This window comes from Camelus dromedarius, chromosome 3 (genome assembly GCF_036321535.1).
Source record: "Camelus dromedarius isolate mCamDro1 chromosome 3, mCamDro1.pat, whole genome shotgun sequence".
Taxonomy (NCBI): domain Eukaryota; kingdom Metazoa; phylum Chordata; class Mammalia; order Artiodactyla; family Camelidae; genus Camelus; species Camelus dromedarius.
In genome coordinates, this window is record NC_087438.1 from 50,432,981 (window position 1) to 50,454,663 (window position 21,683).

At 41.7% G+C, this 21,683-nt stretch overlaps 1 protein-coding gene across 2 annotated transcripts in view; it reads left to right on the forward strand.

Annotated features, from left to right (window-relative positions):
- The window catches only part of SV2C (synaptic vesicle glycoprotein 2C), a 196,281-nt gene that overhangs the window by 154,208 nt on the left and 20,390 nt on the right, over nt 1–21,683 (forward strand). Inside the window, exons 5-12 of one of the 2 annotated variants that reach the window (XM_031446878.2) lie at nt 3,222–3,355; nt 3,813–3,902; nt 7,824–7,934; nt 8,384–8,472; nt 11,430–11,579; nt 14,456–14,589; nt 16,103–16,306; nt 16,764–16,923. In XM_031446878.2, the coding sequence (XP_031302738.2) occupies nt 3,222–3,355; nt 3,813–3,902; nt 7,824–7,934; nt 8,384–8,472; nt 11,430–11,579; nt 14,456–14,589; nt 16,103–16,306; nt 16,764–16,923 (1,072 nt within the window). Of the gene's footprint in view, nt 1–3,221; nt 3,356–3,593; nt 3,668–3,812; nt 3,903–7,823; nt 7,935–8,383; nt 8,473–11,429; nt 11,580–14,455; nt 14,590–16,102; nt 16,307–16,763; nt 16,924–21,683 lie in introns of those variants that run through there. The other variant, XM_064481673.1, reaches the window with a different exon arrangement.

Consider the following 21,683-nt stretch of genomic DNA (forward strand, 5'->3'; position numbering starts at 1 on the left):
GTAGCTGGTCATGATCATTTCCTCTATAGGCTGAAAACTGCTAAATGGAATGACATTGCTGTTGGTGTCTCTCCCACTGATGTGATACTCAGGAGCAGTGAGAATGAAGGGTAATCTTTCTAAGACCTGCTGTCAGGAAGCCTGAAGTCCTTGGAGAGGCACCTGGAGAAGTCCAAGCAAAAGCAGGGAGCCTGAGCTTTCATAGAGAAGAGAGCTAAGATTCTCCAATGTAATGTATGTTGATCCAGTTAATGGCAGCACTCTAACTACAAAGAGAAGTGCGTTGCTTTCCTATCGCTGCTATGACAAATCACCACAAACTTACTGGTTTTAAGCAACACAAGTTTATTATCTTATGATTCTGGAGGTCAGAAGTCTGAATGGGTTGGCAGGGCTTCTGGAGGCTCCTTTTGGAAGCTCGAGGGCAGTTACATGTCCTTGCCTTTCCCAGCTTCTACAAACCATCGACATTCCTTGGCTTGTGGCCCCTTCCTCTATCCTCAAAACCGTGCTGTAACATCGTCAAAACTCTCTCCAGTCTGACGTCTGCTCCCCTCATCACATCTTCTCCTCTCACTCTGACTCCCCTGCCTCTCTCTTGCCCTTATAAAGACCTGTGTACTTAGGTTGGGCCCAGCCATATAATATGGGATAATAACTTTGTCTCAGGATCCTTATGTAAATCATACCTGCAAAATATGTTAGCCGTGTAAGGTAACATAATCACAGGTTCTGGGTGTTAGGAGAGGACATCTTTGGGGAGGGCGGTGGGGGCATTATCCTGTCTACCACAAGAAGGTTCCTGCTCCACCCACTAGTGTGACTTTCTCCTTGAGTAAATAACTTACCCTATTTTTTAAATAAAACTGCATCTTCTGGCTGCAATTATTTTAATTGCAGAGGCACCAGAAAGCTTTTCTCTTTCGTCTTCACTCTTTCCTCATGGACCGTGCTATAGCCTGGAATTTAAAACATTACCTTTGCTGAACTCAGCCATCCAAAGCTTTTTCGTTTTCATGCAGTTTATAAAAGAATAGGATATAGAGCGTTTAAAAAAAAAAGTCCTTTCTATGAAGCTCTAAGATCAAGTACGAAGTGAACAAGGTGTGTTTTTTTCCTGTTCCATCAGAATTTCTTCTGTGTTTTAGATATTTGAGACGTTTGAACTTCTGCTACATAAAACATTGAGAGTAGACATCCCCTTGTAGATTTATGATGTAGTTAATTTAGTAATCCACATAATCCTTATGTATTAAATTCCCAGAAAATGTTTATTAATCTAAGACTGATGTAGCATGTCATTGGTGTTTACCCCATTCATCAACAAATTCTGTTTGAATGTAAGCATAGACATGAGGACATGTGTGGTGGAAGCTTCTGCCTCAAATCCTGGTGGGAAAGAGCCTGGTATATAACTTCAGCTGGGCAGCCTTGAGGAACTCATGTGACCTCCAGAATCTCACTTGACTCCTGAGTGAACAGAGAAGAATTACACCACTCTCCCGGGCATGAAACACAGACTATCTGATTTCTGCTCACAGCAGCCTTCTAAATACCAAGCATTGCAAAAAAAAATAGAATTTTGCCTCACATAATTCATCTTTGCCTCTATAAATCTCTCTGTTTTCAATTAGATTTGATATGCTTCATTATTTCTCATTTAGAATCATGGTTGGCTCTTGCTTTCCACAATTTTAAATCCATTCAAATATTGGTTTCCTTTTAGTTCTTGAAGAGATGAGATTTCTGTTGGTATCCTATTAGGCTTGTTTTTATTATTTTATAGTCAAATACTATTTAGAAATTTAAAATTCTCTTGATCTAGTGTATGACACATGCACATGGAAAGGTTGGCACATGCCAGTTCTTAATAATCGTGCTGGTCAGTGTGCCAGCAGGAAACCAATGACACCCTCAGAGAGGGGTCATGGAAAAGAGTTCGGAATAATAAAGCACCTTGGGGCTAGTAGCAGAAGGGCGTCCTGTACCCCCTTTTTTTTTTTAATTGAAGTATAATTGATTTATAATGTCGTGTTAGTTTGTGGTGTACAGCATAGTGGTTCAGTTATACATGTATATATTCCTTTCCATATTCTTTTTCATTATACGTTATTACCAGCTATTGAATCAGAGTGAACCAAAGTTAACACAGAATTTAAGGGTAATTTACAGATAGCATTTCTAAAATATTTTGAATATTAGATCAGTAGGTGGTTTGCAGTAGCTCAGACGCTTTTCATGTCTGGAAACTATGAATATGGGAAAAAGGCTTAAGACCAGTGTCTGCACGTGACAAGCATTGTAAGCTTTGATCTCACGGGTAATTGTTTTTACCTATAGCTGAAAAGTTTGAATTAGTTCAGTAGCTGGAGTTCTGCTTTTCAGAGATCTTACAGTGGAACCAGGACCCACTGTTCTGAGGGAACGCTTGCTATTACATTGTATCTGTTTGGTCCTTAATGCAGTTTAAATTTGGACAGATTTATTCTTGTTAAGGCATAAGTGTCAACATGTAAACTTGTTTTGATGAAAGAATTTTTCTATCCAAAAAAAAAGTTCCTTGCACTATTTATGCCTCAGAGGGTGACAGCAAAGAGGGATTTCCAGAAACTGACAAGAACTGTGGTTTCGGGAGAAGGTGCCAGGGGATGAGCACACCCACTGTCACACCTCCGTGCAGCTGGGCACAGCAGGGAGGGAAGCAAGGGGAATAAATATCCCGAACCCGGCTCCCGCCCTCTGTTCTCCTGCCAGGACAGGACTCCTTTATTCAAACCCAACTGGAAGCCAGAGGGCAAGAGAGCCAGTTGGTATAGCCGAGCAGGGGCCATCTCCTGGCACATGGGGATGGACGAGAGTGGAGCATGGGCTGGAGGAGCAAACAGAAGACATCCAGCACAGGGGCCTGTTGGAAAAAGTACTGTCCCCAGTTCAATCACCTTGGCCTTTGGAGTTTGGTGGTACCAAAATACACATGCACCCCCATCCCTGGGCCCAGACCTCTTTAATTCCAAGCACCATTCTCCTCAGCACTGCTGTTGGCGGTCCACGTTGAGCTGGTCGCTGTGGCTAAAGCCCAGATCAGCTCATTCTCCTGTGGGTGGTAAGATGGGACTAATAAATGGAGGTGTGGACACCCACAGTGTGGGCGGAGGCCTGGCTCTGCCCGCGGGTGGTCTGGGGGGGCGCCCTCCCTCACTCCTCCCCTCTTCCTTTTCCAGGATGGAGCTTCAGCATGGGGTCGGCCTACCAGTTCCACAGCTGGCGTGTGTTCGTCATCGTCTGTGCCCTCCCCTGCGTCTTCTCAGTGGTGGCCCTGACGTTCATGCCTGAAAGCCCACGGTTCTTGCTGGAGGTAACAGTCATTATTACAAATACTCAAGGAAGCCTTGTACCTTGGAACAAGTTCCCTTTAATTGTAGTACATTTTCCCTTCCTATTATGAAACTATGGAGGGTTTGGTGTCATGGAGACACTATTTCAACAACCAACATGTGAAAAAGCTGCCTCGTGGCCAGAAAGCACCAAAGTTCCTCCTCAATCAAGTCATTTCCCTCAAGGAAGAGAACACGGCTTATTGTTTTATAAATGAAAGTCACTATCCACGGGTGCTATTTCTAGTTAGAGGCACATCCCTTGACCTGCTGATGCCCTCAGGGATGTCCAGGTAGTCTGTATGTTCCAATGGGATGAACCTAAATGCATTTGCGCTCTGACACCCGCCTTGATCTGACAATACCACGTGGTTATGGGAAATCAGTGAGTATGTGCATTTCATGTCCTGGTACTTCGTGTCTACTCATATTTCTTAGGTTGGAAAACATGATGAAGCCTGGATGATTCTGAAGTTAATTCATGACACAAACATGAGAGCACGGGGTCAGCCTGAGAAGGTCTTCACGGTGAGTCTGACTTCTCAGTGATTGTCTAGGCCAGGGGCCCAGCAACTTCTTCTGAAAAGGCCTGACTGTAATTTCTTCTCTGGCTGCACCAGCCACACGCATCCTCGGTGCCTCCTGCTGCCGTTTTACCTAAGCCTCCTGCTCTGCTGTTGTGTGTGCTGCTCCCTCCGTATGGAATGTTCTCCCATCTTCTAGACGCAAAATTTATTCTCAATGTATAGCTAGTCTAAATGAATGAAAATTGGATGCATGGAATGTTTTGGAAAGAACATTGGATTTTTAAATCCTTTGACATGGTACAGTTAAACAAAAAAGTTCTTGTCTAAAATAAGTTTAATGGGGATATATGTAAGATCTTCAGTGTCTTCTAAATAATATCAATCATAGTTCATAAAATATGTGAAATGGTTCCTGTTGAAACAGTCCGCTGACATCTTATTTATTTATTTCATTTTTTAATAAGAAATGAATTTTTCATCATGTAAAGATAGACTTCATTCCGGCCTCTATCCAAATTATCACGGATTCTTAATTAGCAAAATTTTTTATGCTGTGTAATGGAGAAATGAGGATGAGTAACACATGTCCTCCATTGAGGTTCTGGAAGCCTTTGAGCAGGCTCTTGTTTTCGGTAGATGCCCAGTGGAGGAGGAGTATTTTAAAATTAAAGGATCATAAGGCAAGGGAAGTCTTGAGACATCATTTAGATACTCAGTGTCTCTTACTCCTTCTCAGGCAGATGAGTATAAACCCTTTACCCAAGACTTCTGAGAAGGCATCTCTGTAGGGCCTCATTGCCCTGCTAACCTGCTTTTTCCTTCCAGAAGTTCTGAGTTACCAAGTTCACTCATGGCCAACCATGTTAATATGACTATACAAAGGTTAGGCGGGAATAAGGTGGGAACACTCTAAAAGGAAGGGTAATCTCAAGTCATTTATATGTGACTTTCGAAGTCATTACGTGATTCTGCCATGACATATGTCTTTTTCCTTGCTATATCTACAATACAGTGAATTTACATGCATTCCTGCAAGGTCTCCTTTTTAAGCTCTTCTTTTTGTGTGCCTACTTTAAATATTGTTTTTCAGGGCTTTATTTGCATCTAACCTCTCTTTTAAGCCTACACGTTCGCCCAGCTGATCTCAGCTACCTCCTGGATCTCTAGCTCCTACTGGGCAAATCTGCTGTGCATCGGACGTGCATGTTGGAGGGCTTTGTGGGCATACTCCTATGTACTGAATAAGCCCTTCAAATTCTGAATTTCAAAATCTGAATTTCTCATCTTGAGAGTTTCCAAACTTCTTTTTCCAAATTCAACAGCAAGTACTACCAGTACCATCCAAATCAGAATGCTGAAAACTATTCTCTTTCTTTCTTTCCTTTATCTCCATCATATCTAAGAAATTACTGTGTCCTATTATCCTCCATCCTAAATATCTCTCATCATTGTCCCTTAATTTCTACCCTGTTGCCGCTGATTTGGTCCAGCCCTCATTACTCACTGCTCTCTGCCTTTGGACTGTTCTTCAGGAATCCCAAACTCTTTGTAGATTCCAACACCCTCTTTTCTCTCACACCTCGGGACATTTGTACATGGTACTCTTCCCACTTGGAATGCCCTTCAAATAGTTTACACACATGGCAGCTGACGTACTTCTCCATAAGCTCCAGCTCAAATTCCACAGTCCACAAGGCCTTATTTCTCACTCTCAGTTCAGCTTGGGTGTTCCTGTATAATACGTCTCTCCCATCTGACAGGGATTCTATTGGAATACTTTCTATTTGCTTGGAGGTCATTGCTTGGAGGGTGTGATGTTCTATGTTTGTGTCTCTGGGGTCTAGTGCCAGGCCTGGCTCCCCATGGGTGCCAATGAAAGACTGCACAAACCCTGATGAGTGGAGAAGAGAAAAGCTCCCAAAAGCAGTATGTTGAGTCAGAATGACTATTATCAAAAAGAACACAAAGAACAAATGCTGGCAAGTGTGTGGAGGAAAGGAAGCCCACGTACAGTGCTGGTGGAAATGTAAATTAGTGCATCCACCATGGAAAACAGTATGGAGGTGTCTCAAAAAACTAAAAATAGAACTGCCATATGATCCAGCAATTCCACTCCTGGGTATATAGCTGAAAAAACAAAAACACTAATTCAAAAAGATAGGTGCACTCCAATGTTCATAACAGCATTTGTTATAATTTTCAAGGTGTAGAAGCAGTCTTAAGTGTCCATCAACAGATGAATGGGTAAAGAATGTATGTGATATATAGAGATATATATACACATATACATACATACACAAGGGAATACTACTCAGACATTAAAAAACAATGAAATTTTGCCATTTACAGCAACATGGATGGACTGAGGGTATTATGCTAAGTGAAATAAGTCGGAGAAAGACAAAAATACTTACATGTGGAATCTAAAAAAAATACAACAAACTAATGAATAAAATAAAGAAGCGAACTCGTAGAGAACAAACTGGTGGTTACCAGTGGGGAGGGGCAATATACGGGTAGGAGAAAAAAACTGAGTTATTATGGGATTATATGAAATCATCTGTGTGAAACTTTTGAAAATTGTTAGGCACTATAGAATTTAAAGAATCTTTTATTCAATTAAAAAAATACCTTGTGGTTAAAAAAAACCCAAAACTTTTGTAGTGTCACAAAATAATGCCTACATGGTTGATTTGGAACTGACTCTATTTGGAATCCCATATTTAACTCAGACATAATTTTCATTAAATGCAGACATCTCTGTTTACATAGTCAGGAAGAGGCTATTGCCCACCTGGTATAATTTGAAAATACCAAGGGTCCCCAAATTGCATCTGTCAGAAGCCACTCTTGGATTCTTACAATAGAAGTCCTGCTTCAGATGTTGGCAGACTCTCCAAAAGATCTGTTTGGAAGTTATCTCTGGTAGGGGTAACATGTGTACACATTTCTGTGTCCGCTCTCAGGTGTATCAAAAGCAGGTGGGTGTTGACTAACAGGTTCAGATGAGAAAGGTCCACAAAGGAACCATTCTTCATTTTTTTCCTGTCTATTTTCAGGCTTCATTCTCTGTGTTGAAAGCATTGCTTCTCCTGACTCTTGGTTCTTGTCCTTAGCAAAGGGAGACTAGTTCATGTATACAGCTTCTCAGGCTGAACCTCCATCATTTCTTCATCTATCACTGAAGAGTCAGTGTTGATGCTTGTAGTCAAAGCTCATTCACTGGACTTCGCCTCATGGTCACCTGTGGGTATTTGATGACCAGTCACTGTGGATTCGGTGCGGGAGGAAGAAGAAAAGGTCACAGGGATGCTCTAGGAATAAAAGTTTGATTGGAAAGCTTTAAGGCAAATTTGTAGATTCCAAATTTAGCAGCCAAATTCATCAAATAGACAGATTCCAAAGAAAAGTGTGTACAGTCACTTTACTTCAAGCAAAGTAATTCTTCTTTTGTTTGTTTTTGTATTTTTTGTGGGGGTGGGAATTAGGTTTATTTTATGTATTTATTTTACTGGAGGTACCGGGATTGAACCCAGGAACTTATGCATGCTAAGTCAAGCAAAGTAATTCTTAATCCAAAATCGAATCTATCTAGATGTTTTATCTGCTAATGAATGCCTTCTTAGTAATAATTCAGAGAAGGGTATTTTGGCTTCATATTATTCCATTACTACTTGTTCCTCCCCCATTTCTCTATGGTATTCCCTCCCATTCATCCTTTATTCAGTTCTTTTAGGTGCCATTTGAGTCTGTATACTAACAGCAGTGGTCTCATATATGTTCAAATACCTGCTTCTGTATCAAATACCTGCTTCCTTTCTGCTGGAGTCAGCTTTTGCTCCTTTAAAAACAAATTATAAGCTTAAACTCTGCAACTTCAGAGAAGACGGCTCATCACTTTGCCCTCTGTTGCTCTTTACAGGTAAACAGAATCAAAACCCCAAGACAAATAGATGAGCTGATTGAAATTGAGAGTGACACAGGAACATGGTACAGGAGGTGTTTTGTTCGGATCCGCACAGAACTGTATGGAGTAAGTAACAAGCCCGAATTGACTTGGGGGCCAACTTGTTGCTTGAGGTTAGTCAGAATCAGGGATGACTGAACCAGTCCCATGAATGGGGTTCTTCCCACTTCTGCTCAGGACACCTAACTCCTGGAATGGGACCGGGTAATAGGATCCCCTTGCGATCAGTGGGGTAGCCAAGATTCTCCATCTTAGAAGGGAAGGTGTTAGACGAGGATTCTTGGCAGTGACAGGATGTGCTGAAATCTTGAGTTACTTTGTCCATTGGCCTCCGGGAAGCTAACAAATGAAAATTCCAGTATTTGGTTTCCTACAGCCTTTAGCTTTTACATTTTAAATTTAAAATAATCCAGCCCAAAGAAAACTCAACATTTGTACTAATTTGTTGGAGGGGATTGAAGAGTGGGATTGACTGGGTTACTGCAGAAGAAAACTGACTCTCTACTATTTCACAGATTTGGTTGACTTTCATGAGATGTTTCACCTACCCAGTCCGGGACAACACCATAAAGCTCACCATTGTTTGGTTCACCCTGTCCTTTGGGTAAGTGGTGTTTAAGTCCTTGGTGAGTGACATCTTTCCATTTCCACACTGTAACTCCCAATCACACTGCTTTCTTTTCTTAGCCTGATGCTGTTAACCTCTAGGAAAGAATTTTTTTTTTCAGCTTAGATTTGCTGACAATTACAGTTTTCATAAGCCAGTCATTTTCTTTATTTTGTTGTAAAGCTAACCAGCAGTGTTTAGGAAGTCCGCTGAGACCGTGAATGATTTGTCCCCGTGACTCCTCCACCCTCCTCTCCTTTTACTTGACCCCAACCGCACTAGGCTCTTTGCTCTTCCTGGAACGTGCCAGAACTTCCTTGAACACGTCCCACCTCGGGCCTTTGCTCGGCCTCCAGCTGTGGCCTGGCTCATTTCGGTGCCTCCTTCCAGTCTTTCCTCAGATGTCACCTTCTCAGTTATACCTCCTTGAAGCACCTTTTTAAAAACTGCAGCCCCTCGGGGCTCCCTGTCCCCTTCTCAGCTTTATTATTTCCCCTCGCAACTTCCATCTTCTAATTGACAAAGAGCTTTTTTTATTCTATAAAGAATAAAGAAAGCTCGGTCTTCCCCCTTTGGAAGGTCTGTGAGAAGAGGGATTTTAAACTGGTTGGCTCACTGTTACATGACCCTGGCACATAATAAGCACCCAATAAATAGTTGTTGTCGAATGGGTAAAATCACCATATCTATGCTCTAGGAAAAGAGGTGGTTGGGAGAACATTTCAGAATTTTATTTGCTAATGGTTGACATATACACTTTAGAATTTCCATGCAACTCAATTTTTGCCTAAGTTACTGTTTTAAAAAGGCAGGTAGGTAGGCACCCTGTACTTTCAGGTCAGTAGGCTCTCAGTGCCTGGTAGAGCCCAGTATTGATGCTGTAAGTTCCATTTCTTAACATCCCTAAATTAAAACAGCAAGTCATCATGGATGACCAGCCTTTCCCAGTGCTGTGCGTTGTAAGAAAGGAAGAGACAAAGAAAGTGGGGGGTGTTCTCTTGTGACTTGGGGACATGACCAAGTTTTAGTTCCTTATTTCTAAATTGAGAGGGTTGATTTAGAAGATGTAAAGTAACTCCCACTCAGGTTCTAAAAAACCCATTCATCTCTGAAGGAAGAGAAGGCTGAAAAATAACAAGTATTAAATGCCTACTGTGTGCTACACATTGGCTGCATGCAAAGATAAGCAAGACAAAAGTGAAGAGTTACAGGGCAAAAGTTACGGTTTGTTTACTTTGTTTACTTATTACGGACCACATTTTAAGCTTTGTGATTTCCTTATCATGCCCCTGAAACCTCAAACAGTGCTTAGCCTTCGGTGGCTATTCAGTAAACATTTGCTGAATAAATGAAAAATTAGCTGAAACCCCTTCATGTTATCGATGACGGGTGTTCTAGGTTATCATGCTTCCCTCCTTGTTGCTGGTTTTAAAGATTTTTCTCCTCTAAATGTGACTAGAGAGCCCTGCTAATCCCAAGTCATTTCTTACTCAGTGGACACCACTCACACCCCTGCAGTAATTATTTCATGATCTGTGAAGAAAAAGGGTTGGAGTCTATGGAATCCTGGGGCAGAGATATTTCAGAATCCTGATGACAGCAGTGATGATACAAACTTAGTCTTATACTTAGTCTTTTGAGCACTCACTGTGTGCTACGTACTTTGCATTCCATTTAATGTGAGAACTACCCAGGAAGGTGGGTACCACCATCATTCTGATATTAGAGACAGGAAGGTAACTGAGGCTTAGATAATTTACCCAAGATCACACCACTGGTAAGTGGTAAGGCCAGGATTCAAACCTAGCGTGTCTGTCTGCAAAAGCTATGCTCATAAGCACTTGTTCCCCTTTGGAACTCAGTGTAACTGGGGATAAACTAGAGCAATGGTTCTCAAACTTGAATGTGCATCAGGAGAATCTCTTGGAAAACTCCACCCTCCAATTTCTGATTCAGCAGGTCTGGATGGAGCCTGGGAATCTGCATTTCTAATACATTCTCAGATGCTGCTGCTGGTGGTCCAGGGACGCTGCTTTGGGAACCACCAGTTTAGAGCAGCATTGTCCAGTGAAAAGATTATGTCAGCCACATGCGTGTGTCATTTTAAATTTTCTGGCAGTCACATTTTAAAAAAAAGAAAAAGGCAACAAGTGAAATTAATTTTAATAATGTATTTTATTTCACTCATTTGTGTCCAGAATATTATCATTTTAACATTTAATCAATCTGAAATGATGAATGACTTAATTTTATATTTTTTTTGTAAATATTCAAATTTGATATTTTATACTTACATTTAACTGCTCGGTAACCACGTGTGGTTAGTAGTTGCCGTTCTGAAGAGACTGAGCTGTAACCTGTTAGAATAACACATTAGAGTTGAGAGGCAGAAAGAAGGAAATAACCTGGCTTTTCTGATGAATAACTTAAAGGGCCCTTTTCCCAGCCTTGAAACTCTTCGAGCATGGGGCTCTGCCCCTAGGCTAGGAGTACCACAGTAATGTAGGAACTGAGAAAGATTTCCAGTAATAAAGAGGTTGTTCTTTAAGGGCCCTCACAGTTTTTGGACCCCAAGAGTTTGTAGCACCAGACTAGGGGATGGGGTTCTTCAGTGCAGCCTGAGGTGATGAGAAAAACATCAGGGCAAGATGCCACGTGCTGGTACAGGATGGGCTTCTTATGAGTGTCTCTTCCCAAAAGAGGGCTTCAGGAATTACAGACCTGGGGTTCTCCAGGTAAACCCAGGCCACTCCTCTTGCTTGATTTTTGCAGACTTAATTGTGGTGGGGAGGCACAGTGCAGATAACTATTTGATGATTCATAATGCTAGAGGGGGCCAGTCCTAATCAGAAGCGCTTCTCCGGGAGCCACCACCTCTCTGAAAATGTCAGGGAGATGGTCATAGCTACTGGTGTTCCGGCACCTTTACAAACTCACATTTCTTTGTCTTTCAGGTACTACGGATTATCCGTTTGGTTCCCTGATGTCATTAAACATCTGCAGTTGAACGTGTTGAGAAATAGCCAGAAACTTGTTTCGAATGTCACTATTAACTTTACAATGGCAAATCAGATTAATTCTGGAATGGAATACTACAATGTCAGGTCCAGAAACTTTTAAATAATTTAATTTTCTACCTAGTCTCAAACATGTATTTCTTATTAGCTTTCATGGCACTAAATCATGCATAGTTTTTTGGTGTTGGTTGTTTGTTTGTTTGTTTTAGTTTGTACATGTAATCATTTTCAGACTGAATGTGAGTACTTCAAATGGCCTTTAAAGAAAAGGTGAATGTTTATCAGTTACTTCACTTACAACTGATTCTGAAACTGAACTGCTTCACGTTTATAAAGGAGTGGATCATTGACTGGTAATGAAAAGAACATTCAGAGAGGCCTTGGAAAGCAAGCAAAATAAGTCAATGGAAGAGAAACATGAAGATTATGAGAAAATAAGATAGGTTATATGTTATTTAATTCAGAGAAGAAATCTGACGTGTAGTTTGATGACGTGTTTTCTGTCTCTGGATATGCCTGCCTTTTCTGCTCTACTGAGTCATGAATCGGGGTTAATTTGTATTAGGAAGAGTTTTCGATTAGAGAACAGGAATGATTCCCCAAAGTTAGGGCCTTGGAAAATACAGAATAAATTAGCAAAGGACGTTTTTTTAGTATGGAATCTGGAGGAGAGAGAACGAACTCAAAAAGGTGGTTCTGGTTCATTCTTTCAGAGAAGGAATGGGATGGACTAGGTTCTTGTTTCTACCCACGATTTGCTGTCTGAGCAGATAATTGCTGGCAGGAGTTCCTGTTGGTTTATATCATTCTTAGGAATTTGTCCCAATTTCAAAAGTGATAAAAGTGAAAATCTAAAATAATTGACCCAAGTTTCCCAAGGCAAAAACCAGTTTGGAAGGATGAAAAATAATTCTGTGGGATGCTTGTGGCTTGTATAATGAAGAGCAGAGTCACCAGCTTGGAGCTCATTGTTTGGATGGGCAATTCAGTGACTGGCCGAATCCTTATCCAAGCCGTATGGTTTCCCCTTCACTCTCCCACATAAAATACTGACTTGAATCTGTACTTGTTTTTCAGCAGAAACATTGGGGTCAAGCGCTTTGTAATTCTAGGGTGAAAATTTATTTCATTTATTTAAAAAGTATTGTTACTCCATTAGAAATTTCTAGTGTGTGTGTGTCTCTGATGGTCCTAATTTTAATAAGCAGTTCTAAGCTGGATATTCAGTCATTACGGAGAAATTTTTTGCTTTAGCAATATAATTATTAATAATTTTAGTAATGTAATGATTAATAATTTTAATAGCATTAAAATCCTTGTGAAATATATGTTTATTTTAGAAGGTGATAGATTTTTTTGTGTGTCTTTCAAGGAAATTTGAAATACCACTAGTAAAACTCATTTTTTAAAAAGCAATTTTCCTATTCAACATCGTAAAATGTCAGTTCTTTATGTGCTGATAGGGAATGACCTCCCAGGTAGACTATCAGGAGAACAAAGTGTAGAATAGCATCTCATTTGCCAGGAGCCTGTGTACAGGATGCTCCCGGAAGCGCATACAAGAAACTGACAACAGTGGTTATCTCTGGGAGAAAAGAACTGGGTGGCCTGAGGATGGCGGGAAAAGACTTACTTTTTCCTTTTTCCACCTTTTGAATTTTGTACCCTGTGTTCTTTGTGTGTATAGTATCCATTCCAAAAATAAAAAGTTTCCCTTTTCTAAATTCAGTTCCATTTCAAGAAATTAGTGATCCTCTTAAAATGTGTCATTATTTCCCCTCCTTTAGTGGATAGAGTTATGACTTAGATGGTTAGATGGTTTTCCTCTGGACCCCTGGAGTAGGGGTTGAAGTAAGATTGTTTTTTAAGGTAGTCTGTCACTTAGGCACTTAGCACACTTTGAGCTGACAAATGCCGTCTGGCATTAGGGTGGGAACAATTCTGAAAGTACTCAATAGTGGATTGCTTTTAAGTCAGTGAGGTCACTTGCCTAGGACCATCAGTCCCTTTCTGCTCTAGTAAGAGTGGTATTTTATATAACTTCTTTCCATTTGAACTAGCATTTTCCTTTCAGTGACTGGCTAAGTATACATCCATAGTCTCTTAACAAATTACCCAGGCACCCTGATGAATATTTATCCATGTCTCCTGGGCATCCTTGTCAACGTGGATAGGTCTGAACCATAGACTCTTCTTAGATATTAGGATCATTAGGACTACTGGCATCTCTACCTTTCTCCTTGCATCACCCAAAAATGTATCTGAGCTTTCATAATTCTATACATTTCCAAAAATAAGCAAAGCCACGGCCATTCTACTTGGTTCGAGGAATACTTCTTGGCTGTGAGAAGAAAACTATTCTTGGAAATGTGTATGTGAGCCATGAGTTTCTTGACCCCTGAGTTAATCATTCCTCACATAAATAAAGCAGAATTCTCCCATCCTCTCTTCAAGATAATTGGAAATCCCTACACTGAAATGAAGAAGCCTTAAGTTTTCAGCCTGGGAAACAGACTTTCACTAAAACTTAGCATGGGAGCACATCCTCAGTTAGAGCTATTAATCCCAAGTAGAGAATTTTTAAATAAAGGCATATATGAAGGAACAAGAGGATAGGGTTGAAAAATAAAGAATCAATAGCCACAGGTAATCTTCAAACTCAATCCTTTCAACTGCATACTCCACAAAACCTTTTACCAACATTGCCAAAAGCTAAATGAAGTTATTTTGAATGCCATCTCTTCTTCTGGTAGAAAATCTTATTGGTGAGCAATGAGATAGCCAAAGGACAGGATGCATGAGGAAAAGAGAGGAAATGCTAAGAGCTTAGAAAATCCAAAAACCAATGTCCTTTCTAATTAAGAAAGTCCATAGTGGGATGTCACATCACTGAATTTGTTTGACTTAGACTTGAACCCTGATGGATACAGTTATTGATGTGAATCTTTTTGTGTGTTGGACAGATTCCAAGGGATCAAGCTCAAATCTGTAACTTTCAAAGATTCGGATTTTAAGTCCTGTGTCTTTGAGGATGTGACTTCAGCTGACATCTACTTCAAGAACTGCACATTTATTAATTCTTCTTTTAACAACACAGGTAGGTGTGCTACTTTGCCATCCCTGGGGCCTCTTCAGAGGGCCTAGTTTTTGGCAGAAATGTAACACCTGTGTGGTGATAGGTGTGGGCAGAGGCTCATGGGAGAAATGGAGGTTGAAGTGCGAATGAATGGACTCCCTCCATCAGGATGGATCGAAATTGAGCTTGTATTGTTTGTCTTTGTCAAATTTAATGCAGCTGGAACTTCCTGAGTTTCAAGTTGGGGGGTCGGTGGGGAAATCCTGTGATGAATCATTTTTAAAGCAGAGAATTCACCTGTACTTTGTTAGTTTTGATAACCCTGGTTTCAAAATCTGATGTTTACTTAAGTGAGCATGCCCGAACCACTGTCTGCGGAGATGGACGACACATGGCTCTGCTCAGTCGGATAGTCTTTTTTATCCAGTCCATTTAATGGAGTCTGGAAAACTACCCACGGGGGAAAAAGAGGGGAAACAAACATTGATTGAGCACCTACTGTATGCTGGTTCCTACCCCAGGTTATTAGACACTCATTGTCTCCTTTCATTTTCACAATATCTGAGGCTTAGAAAAATAAAGTAATTTGGCCACAGTCATAGAACGTAGCTGACATTTGAGCCCAGGCTTATCTGATTGTCAAGCCCAGGCATCTCCACCCCCATACATTGATTGGTCTGTCTGTCCCATGAGACCAAAATTACAGCCTGACCCTGGCAGGAGTATCAGGGCCACCCTGTTGCCAGCCTTGCCTTCTTGGTGCTCAGACAGGAGTCAGCTCTGTCTCACTCTAAGTGAGAAAGGAGCCAGGCACCTTGGGATGTGTTTAAACAGTGCTCTCCCTGTCTTCCAACCCATTCAACCTCAGAAGACCAGCTTTTTAGGCAGATCTTGATCAGCAAAGACAACAGCAATTTTGACTCTCACTGCCTTTTAGCAGAACTCAGCATCATCCGCAACCCCTTTTGGGCAGACCCAAGTTCGAGAAAAAAAAGTCGGCGGTGAATGCTAGTGATCTTCCAGTGAGGCTGACTCTTGTTTTTTGGTGGATCCCTCCACTTAGACCCTCAGTTATCAATTCAGCCTCAAGGAACCCCAGGAAAATCCTGTTCCTTCTCACTGCCTCAGAGCCCCATAAAATGGCAATGCTAAGGCTGATTGATACACATTTTGAAAACAAATTATTTCTGTAATTATAGTATGGAAGCTATTAGTACTATAATGATCAGTAGTCCTTGTGTAACATGACAAAGTCACATCATAATGGAGTAAGCAAGTCATGTAACTAGCAACGACCAACCATAAGAAATCAGAAGATAACTGGACTCCTTATCCCTTTATTCAACAAAGGTATTCCTTCCTTCAGCTGCTCTGTAATGTGAGGTCCTAGACTAGACCCTGTGCTTTGGCCAGGCCCTGAAGCCCTCAAGGAATTTACAGTACCATGATGCGTTTCTGAATTCTCGACAGACTTTCTTATACTGGTGCACAACTGTGGAGAGCTTGATGAATTGTCTTTCTTTTGTATCCGCAGATTTTGAGCCATATAAATTCATCGACAGCGAATTTCAGAACTGCTCATTTGCTCACAACAAGACAGGATGCCAGATTACCTTTGATGATGACTATAGTGCCTACTGGATTTATTTTGTCAACTTCCTGGGGACACTGGCCGTGTTGCCAGGGAACATAGTGTCTGCTCTCCTGATGGACAGAATCGGGCGCTTGACGATGCTAGGTATGTGCCTGGTTTCATGTAAAATACAAGAGCTGCCCCTACAATCTAGAGGGAGTCTGCCTCTCATTGTAGTCTCCCACCCCGCTGAGGATTTGCATCCCACAGAGGTGAGGAGAAATCCCTTAAGACCTTCCATTAGGACTAAATTTTAGTAAAAATTATGTGTAATTACATCTCATTGGAGTGGCTTCTGGGAGTTAACAGACTGCAAAGCTAATTATGCATGACTAATGTGTATTTTTCTGCTTACAAAGCTGAGTAATTGATGATACACATTTCATGCTTGCTGATTTCAGAAGGTAGGTAGAGGCAAACCTTACATACAGGTGAACACACTGGTACCTGAACCCAGCCCGCAGCTTCCTCTTGGGATTCAGTTTTGCTGCAAGATCTCAAAGACCCAAGGCATCCTGGCTCTACTATGGTGACGGGAAACTTCCTGGCCTTTTGTCTGCAGGTGGCTCCATGGTGCTCTCGGGGATCAGCTGTTTCTTCCTTTGGTTTGGCACCAGCCAATCCATGATGATAGGCATGCTGTGTCTGTACAATGGATTGACCATCTCAGCCTGGAACTCTCTTGATGTGGTCACCGTGGAACTGTACCCCACAGACCGAAGGTATGTTGAATTGGACGTCTAGGAAGGGGCACTCTGAGCCCCACAGGATCCCAGAAAAGTCAGAGAAAATAAGCCAAACTGTCATTTTTCCAAGAAAGCAAAAATCCAAAAGACATCTGGCTTGCAAAGTTGTAGGTTCTACCTGTATCTTATTTTTTTTTTTTTTTATGAGGCAAAACATTGTTACTTCTTCACTGAGTATTACCTTTGGTGCCATAAAAATGTTATGACTTTGAAAACAGTTTGGAGATTAGTTTCTCAACTTGCAAATATTCCTGGAGATACATAATGATTGCTGACCATGGATAATCATAAATGAAATGCTAAATAATTGCATTGGAACAATTATAGGAAAAGTATTTGAATTGTCCCCAATTTTTACAGCTAGATTATATTTAGCAATGTATGCGTGTATTATGTGGTTAAATATATATATATTCAATATTAATATTAAATATATATACTAAATATATATATATTTGACTGTAATGCGGTATGAGAAAATCAAAAGTAAGTTTGCCTAGGAAGGCTTTTGAGTATATATATATATGGGTATTTGTAGGTAAGTTATTAGACAAGGTGAGGCTTTGAAGTTTTTTTTACTTGTTTTTTTTTAGGTATAATTGATGTACAATATTATATAAGTTTCAGGTGTACAACATAGTGATTCACAATTTTCAAAGGATATAGTCCATTTATAGTTACAAAACAATATGTACAGTATGTCCTTGTAGCTTATTTATTTTCTACATCTACTTGTATCTTTTAAAAAGAAAATGTAGGGGAATATAGTTGCTAGCAGGAGTTAATAGGGCGGTGAAAGCAATGAAAGAATTTAATTGTGTGCATGCTTTAGTTTTCTGGCTACTAATATGAGAAGGCTATAATGAAGCAGTGAGGGAGAGCATCTAAGAGGCCCTCGGGGCCGCTTATCAGTCCTAAGAGAGTCCTTATCTTCCATTTGCAAGTTGTCTGCATGAGCTCTGCATTAAGGCACCACAAAGAGGTCTCTAGAACATACCTCTTGCCCTTCCTGATCTGCTGCAGGAAAGCCTGACACATTTCCAGTTAATGAAAAAAGATTGCTAAGAGAAGAAAATTATACATCTGTTCCCAAAACAGAGACTCTGTGCCTCATATCAGAAAAAGGGCTAGAAGGGAGGGCTTCGGGGTAGAGCTTCAGCAGCTGAGCCATTAAAAGCATAGAAGCCCTGTTTTGGCATTTGACACGAGCGAGGCCAAATGGCCTTTGCCTTCTTTTCTTCCGTGCATGCTTTGTCACCTTGGAGGCCCTCTCTGCTACAGGGTGGACTCAGGATTCTCTGGACTCTGAAATGGAGGAGGGTTTTTTCCTAGGATGATACAGAGACACTTGGGACACCACTTTTCTACCAATCCTGAGTCCCTCCTTTTACTTATCGTCCCCAGTGGGGTACATTCTCTTCCTGCCCATCCTCTCTAACTTGTATTTCTTTTTCTGGAACATCTGTCACTGAGCTGATAGGTACTCCTGTATCCATGTCTCTGCAGAGCATCTGAAACAATTAGGAATGTCTGCTTATCAAATACTCTAATCAGTAACCTTCTATTGACCACTTAGTCTCAGAAGGGAACTGTACACACCGTGTGTGTCCAGCATTTGTTCAACAAACGCTAACCCTCTTTCGTGGGCAAGCTCCTGGGATGGATGCCGCAGGTCTCGGGATGAGGGTGCTGCCAAAACCAGGTTAAGACTCTGCAGTCTGCTTTCTTTCTCATCCTTCAAACTGGGCCCAGATGTGGATTAAACTAGATGTTTAAAAAAAGCCCCTCAATGGATAAAGCAAGGCTGTGTCACAGCCTGCGAACTTTTTGTTTTATGTTGTGAAAGTGTGATACTGCTTTAAATGGATTAGCTGCTGATCCCTCTGCCGTAGGAATGGAAGGTAGGAAGGGTGAGTATTCTGTGGCAAAAACCTGGCTATAAAACAAACACCACGAACCGGGCAGGTTTGTCTATGAGAAATGTGGACCTGCTGTATTTCTGTTGTCGGAAAGGTTAAACGTCAACCAGGATAAAAACAGAGATGGCTCTGTGTCTTAGCTCAGGTCCTCTGAGAAGCAGAGCACAAGACGGGATTAAACACGCACAGGTTTTGTCAGGGAAAACGCCTGTGTGAGAGACAACGGGGAGGGAGGTGAAAGCTGGGAGAGCCACAAGGCAAGCCCCATGGCAGAGCAAGGATGGAAGACCAGGTGGGCCGAACCATCCCAGACCACTGGCAAGCTGTCTAAGGAAGTTCAGCAAGGCTGTGACTGTCACCTTCAGGGGAGTCCTGCCTGTCCTGGGCACCAGTCAGCCATCGTATTCCTGTTGCATTCAGTTACCGGAGCGGCAAAATACAGGGATGTGTTTGGAGCACAGCAGCTGGGCTAGGACTCAGAAATCAGCAAGGTGCAGTCTCACTGTAGCCACACCTGCTAGCAGACCTTCTCCAGCATTTAAGCTGATGTTATCAGATCATGTGCAGGAAGTTGCTTCCTTAAGTGATGGAGAGATCGCTTGTCCTCCAGAGCTGCATCCCAGGGCCATGGTGAACTAGCCAGCACCTCTGCTCTGTTTCAGGCTAAAACCTTCTCTTCCACCTCTGCTGTGTTCCTCCCAGTCACATAATGTGGCCTCCGCTGATCTGTGGCTCAGCTGCTAGAGGAAAACCCCAGCTGCTCTGTGTGCAGGTCCTCTGTAGCCTCTCCTCCCTGTGGAAGCAGAATAGGATGCCTCCTGGCGAGAATTCTGGTTAGAGGCTGCGATTTTTCAAGCTAGAACTTGAAAACATTGCCAACTCCTTGCCCAGTTTCTAGAATCTGTCCTTAATAATCAGAATGGGACCCTCTGATTCCAGGCCCTAAACTAAAAAATAACCTCTTAAGCCATTTAGCAGACAACTCCTATCCACATCCCGGTGGGAAAACATGATTTAGGATATAGTCTAAGTGCCATAAAAGTTGTAGCACTTGAAAGCCACACTTGTCAACCACTGTACGGATGTGACCTTTAATGTTAAACCTCTGACTCTCAGTCGGGGTTACTTTTGCATTTACTGTGAAGGCACCAGTGAGAACATGACATTTCCCACCGCAGTGCACCATTCCTGTATGCAGAGCCCACCGCTCAGTCTGCAGGGAGTTGCAGGACCCGCTCTGGGGAGCAGCTCTGTCTCCTCGCTTCCTATGATAAAAGCCAGTCATTCTTCACATTTCCTGCTCTGTTGTGCAGTCAGGAGGTGGAGAGACTGCGTCAAGGTCACATCTGCATGGTCCAGATGTTTGCTCTTCTCCTCATCCTGATTTGCCTCCTGTATTCCTCTTGTATTAATTTTGTGTCTTTTATGAGCTACCTGTCCATGAAAAATTAATCAGTTGATCTAAGAAACAAATAGGAAATTTTATTCAAGCCAGATTTGAGGATTATAACCTGAGAAGAGCATCTCAGAAAGCTCTGAAAACTGTCCCACTGGTTAGAAGTCAAGGCACAGTTACGTAAGTTTTCGGAAACAGAGGGCTGTCCGTCAAATGACGCGTTATTGACAGTTTGCATAATCCAGATCTAAGTGGCATCCTGGTGGGTCATGTGACCCCTGACAAGATCAAAGAGGAATGTCATCTTTTAAGGAGCTGTCTTGTTGATCCTAGGACCTTGCTCTTCGTGGTTAAGCAGGTTTTCCGCCCATGGGGGAGGTTTAGTCCGCGTGTAATGCAGATACACAATGCCCAGGGCGGGGAGAGAGGAGGCCAGAAGGCGGAGAAGGATGTTTTATGTTTAAATTTTTCTTGTCTGGCCATAAAATATGAATTTTATTTCACAGACCATAAATCACTTCATTAAAAGGCAGGAAATTTTGAAATTAAAATTATCTTTACTTATTGACCAGCACTTTTCTGTGCCTGCAGATTAGAACAAAACAGCAACTGCAAACACTTGTTGTAGGAAAAGCTCTATTTTTTCCCATCTATTCTCAATTCTTCACTTCTGACCAACAAATATGTGAGGTTTTCCCCACACTAGGCAGTTCTCTAACTCACAGTGGACACTAACTGGATGTCCTAAAATTTAACTCAGTTCTGACACTGCCTACCTGGAGTTAGCATCAGATCCCACAGAGTAAGGACTCAATTCCTGCAAGAGTGCCCCCTCGTCACACACCAAACACAAGCCAGGTTATCGCCTGTACCTCTGACCAACCAGCTATAAATTGGAGTTCTCACAACCCCCTTCTTGGGTTCGATAATTTGCCAGAATGGCTTGTAGAACTCAGGGAAACATTTACTTATGTTTACCTATTTATTATAAGAGGTTAGAACTCAGTGACAGCCAGACACAAGAGATGCACAGGGCAACGTAATGAGGGAAGTAGCATGGAGCTCCTGTGCCCTGTCCGGGCGCACCACCCTCTCAGTACTTCTAGGTAGAGTTCACCAACTTGAAAGTTCATCAAATCTTGTTGTTCAAGAGTTTTCATAGAACCTAATCTCCAGCCCTTCTCGCCCTTCCCCCAATTCCAACCTCTAATCACTCTTTCTAGTAACCCACCCCTCCCTAAATCACTCATTAGCATAAACTCTGAGGTGATGAAAGGGGCTTCTTATGAGTAACTGAAGACACTCCTATCACTCAGGTTTCAGGAGCTCTGTGCTAGAAACCAGGGACAAATATCAAATATATTTCTTACTACACTTTTCCGTTGTGTAAATATCAATACCATTCTTCGCTCCTCAAAACC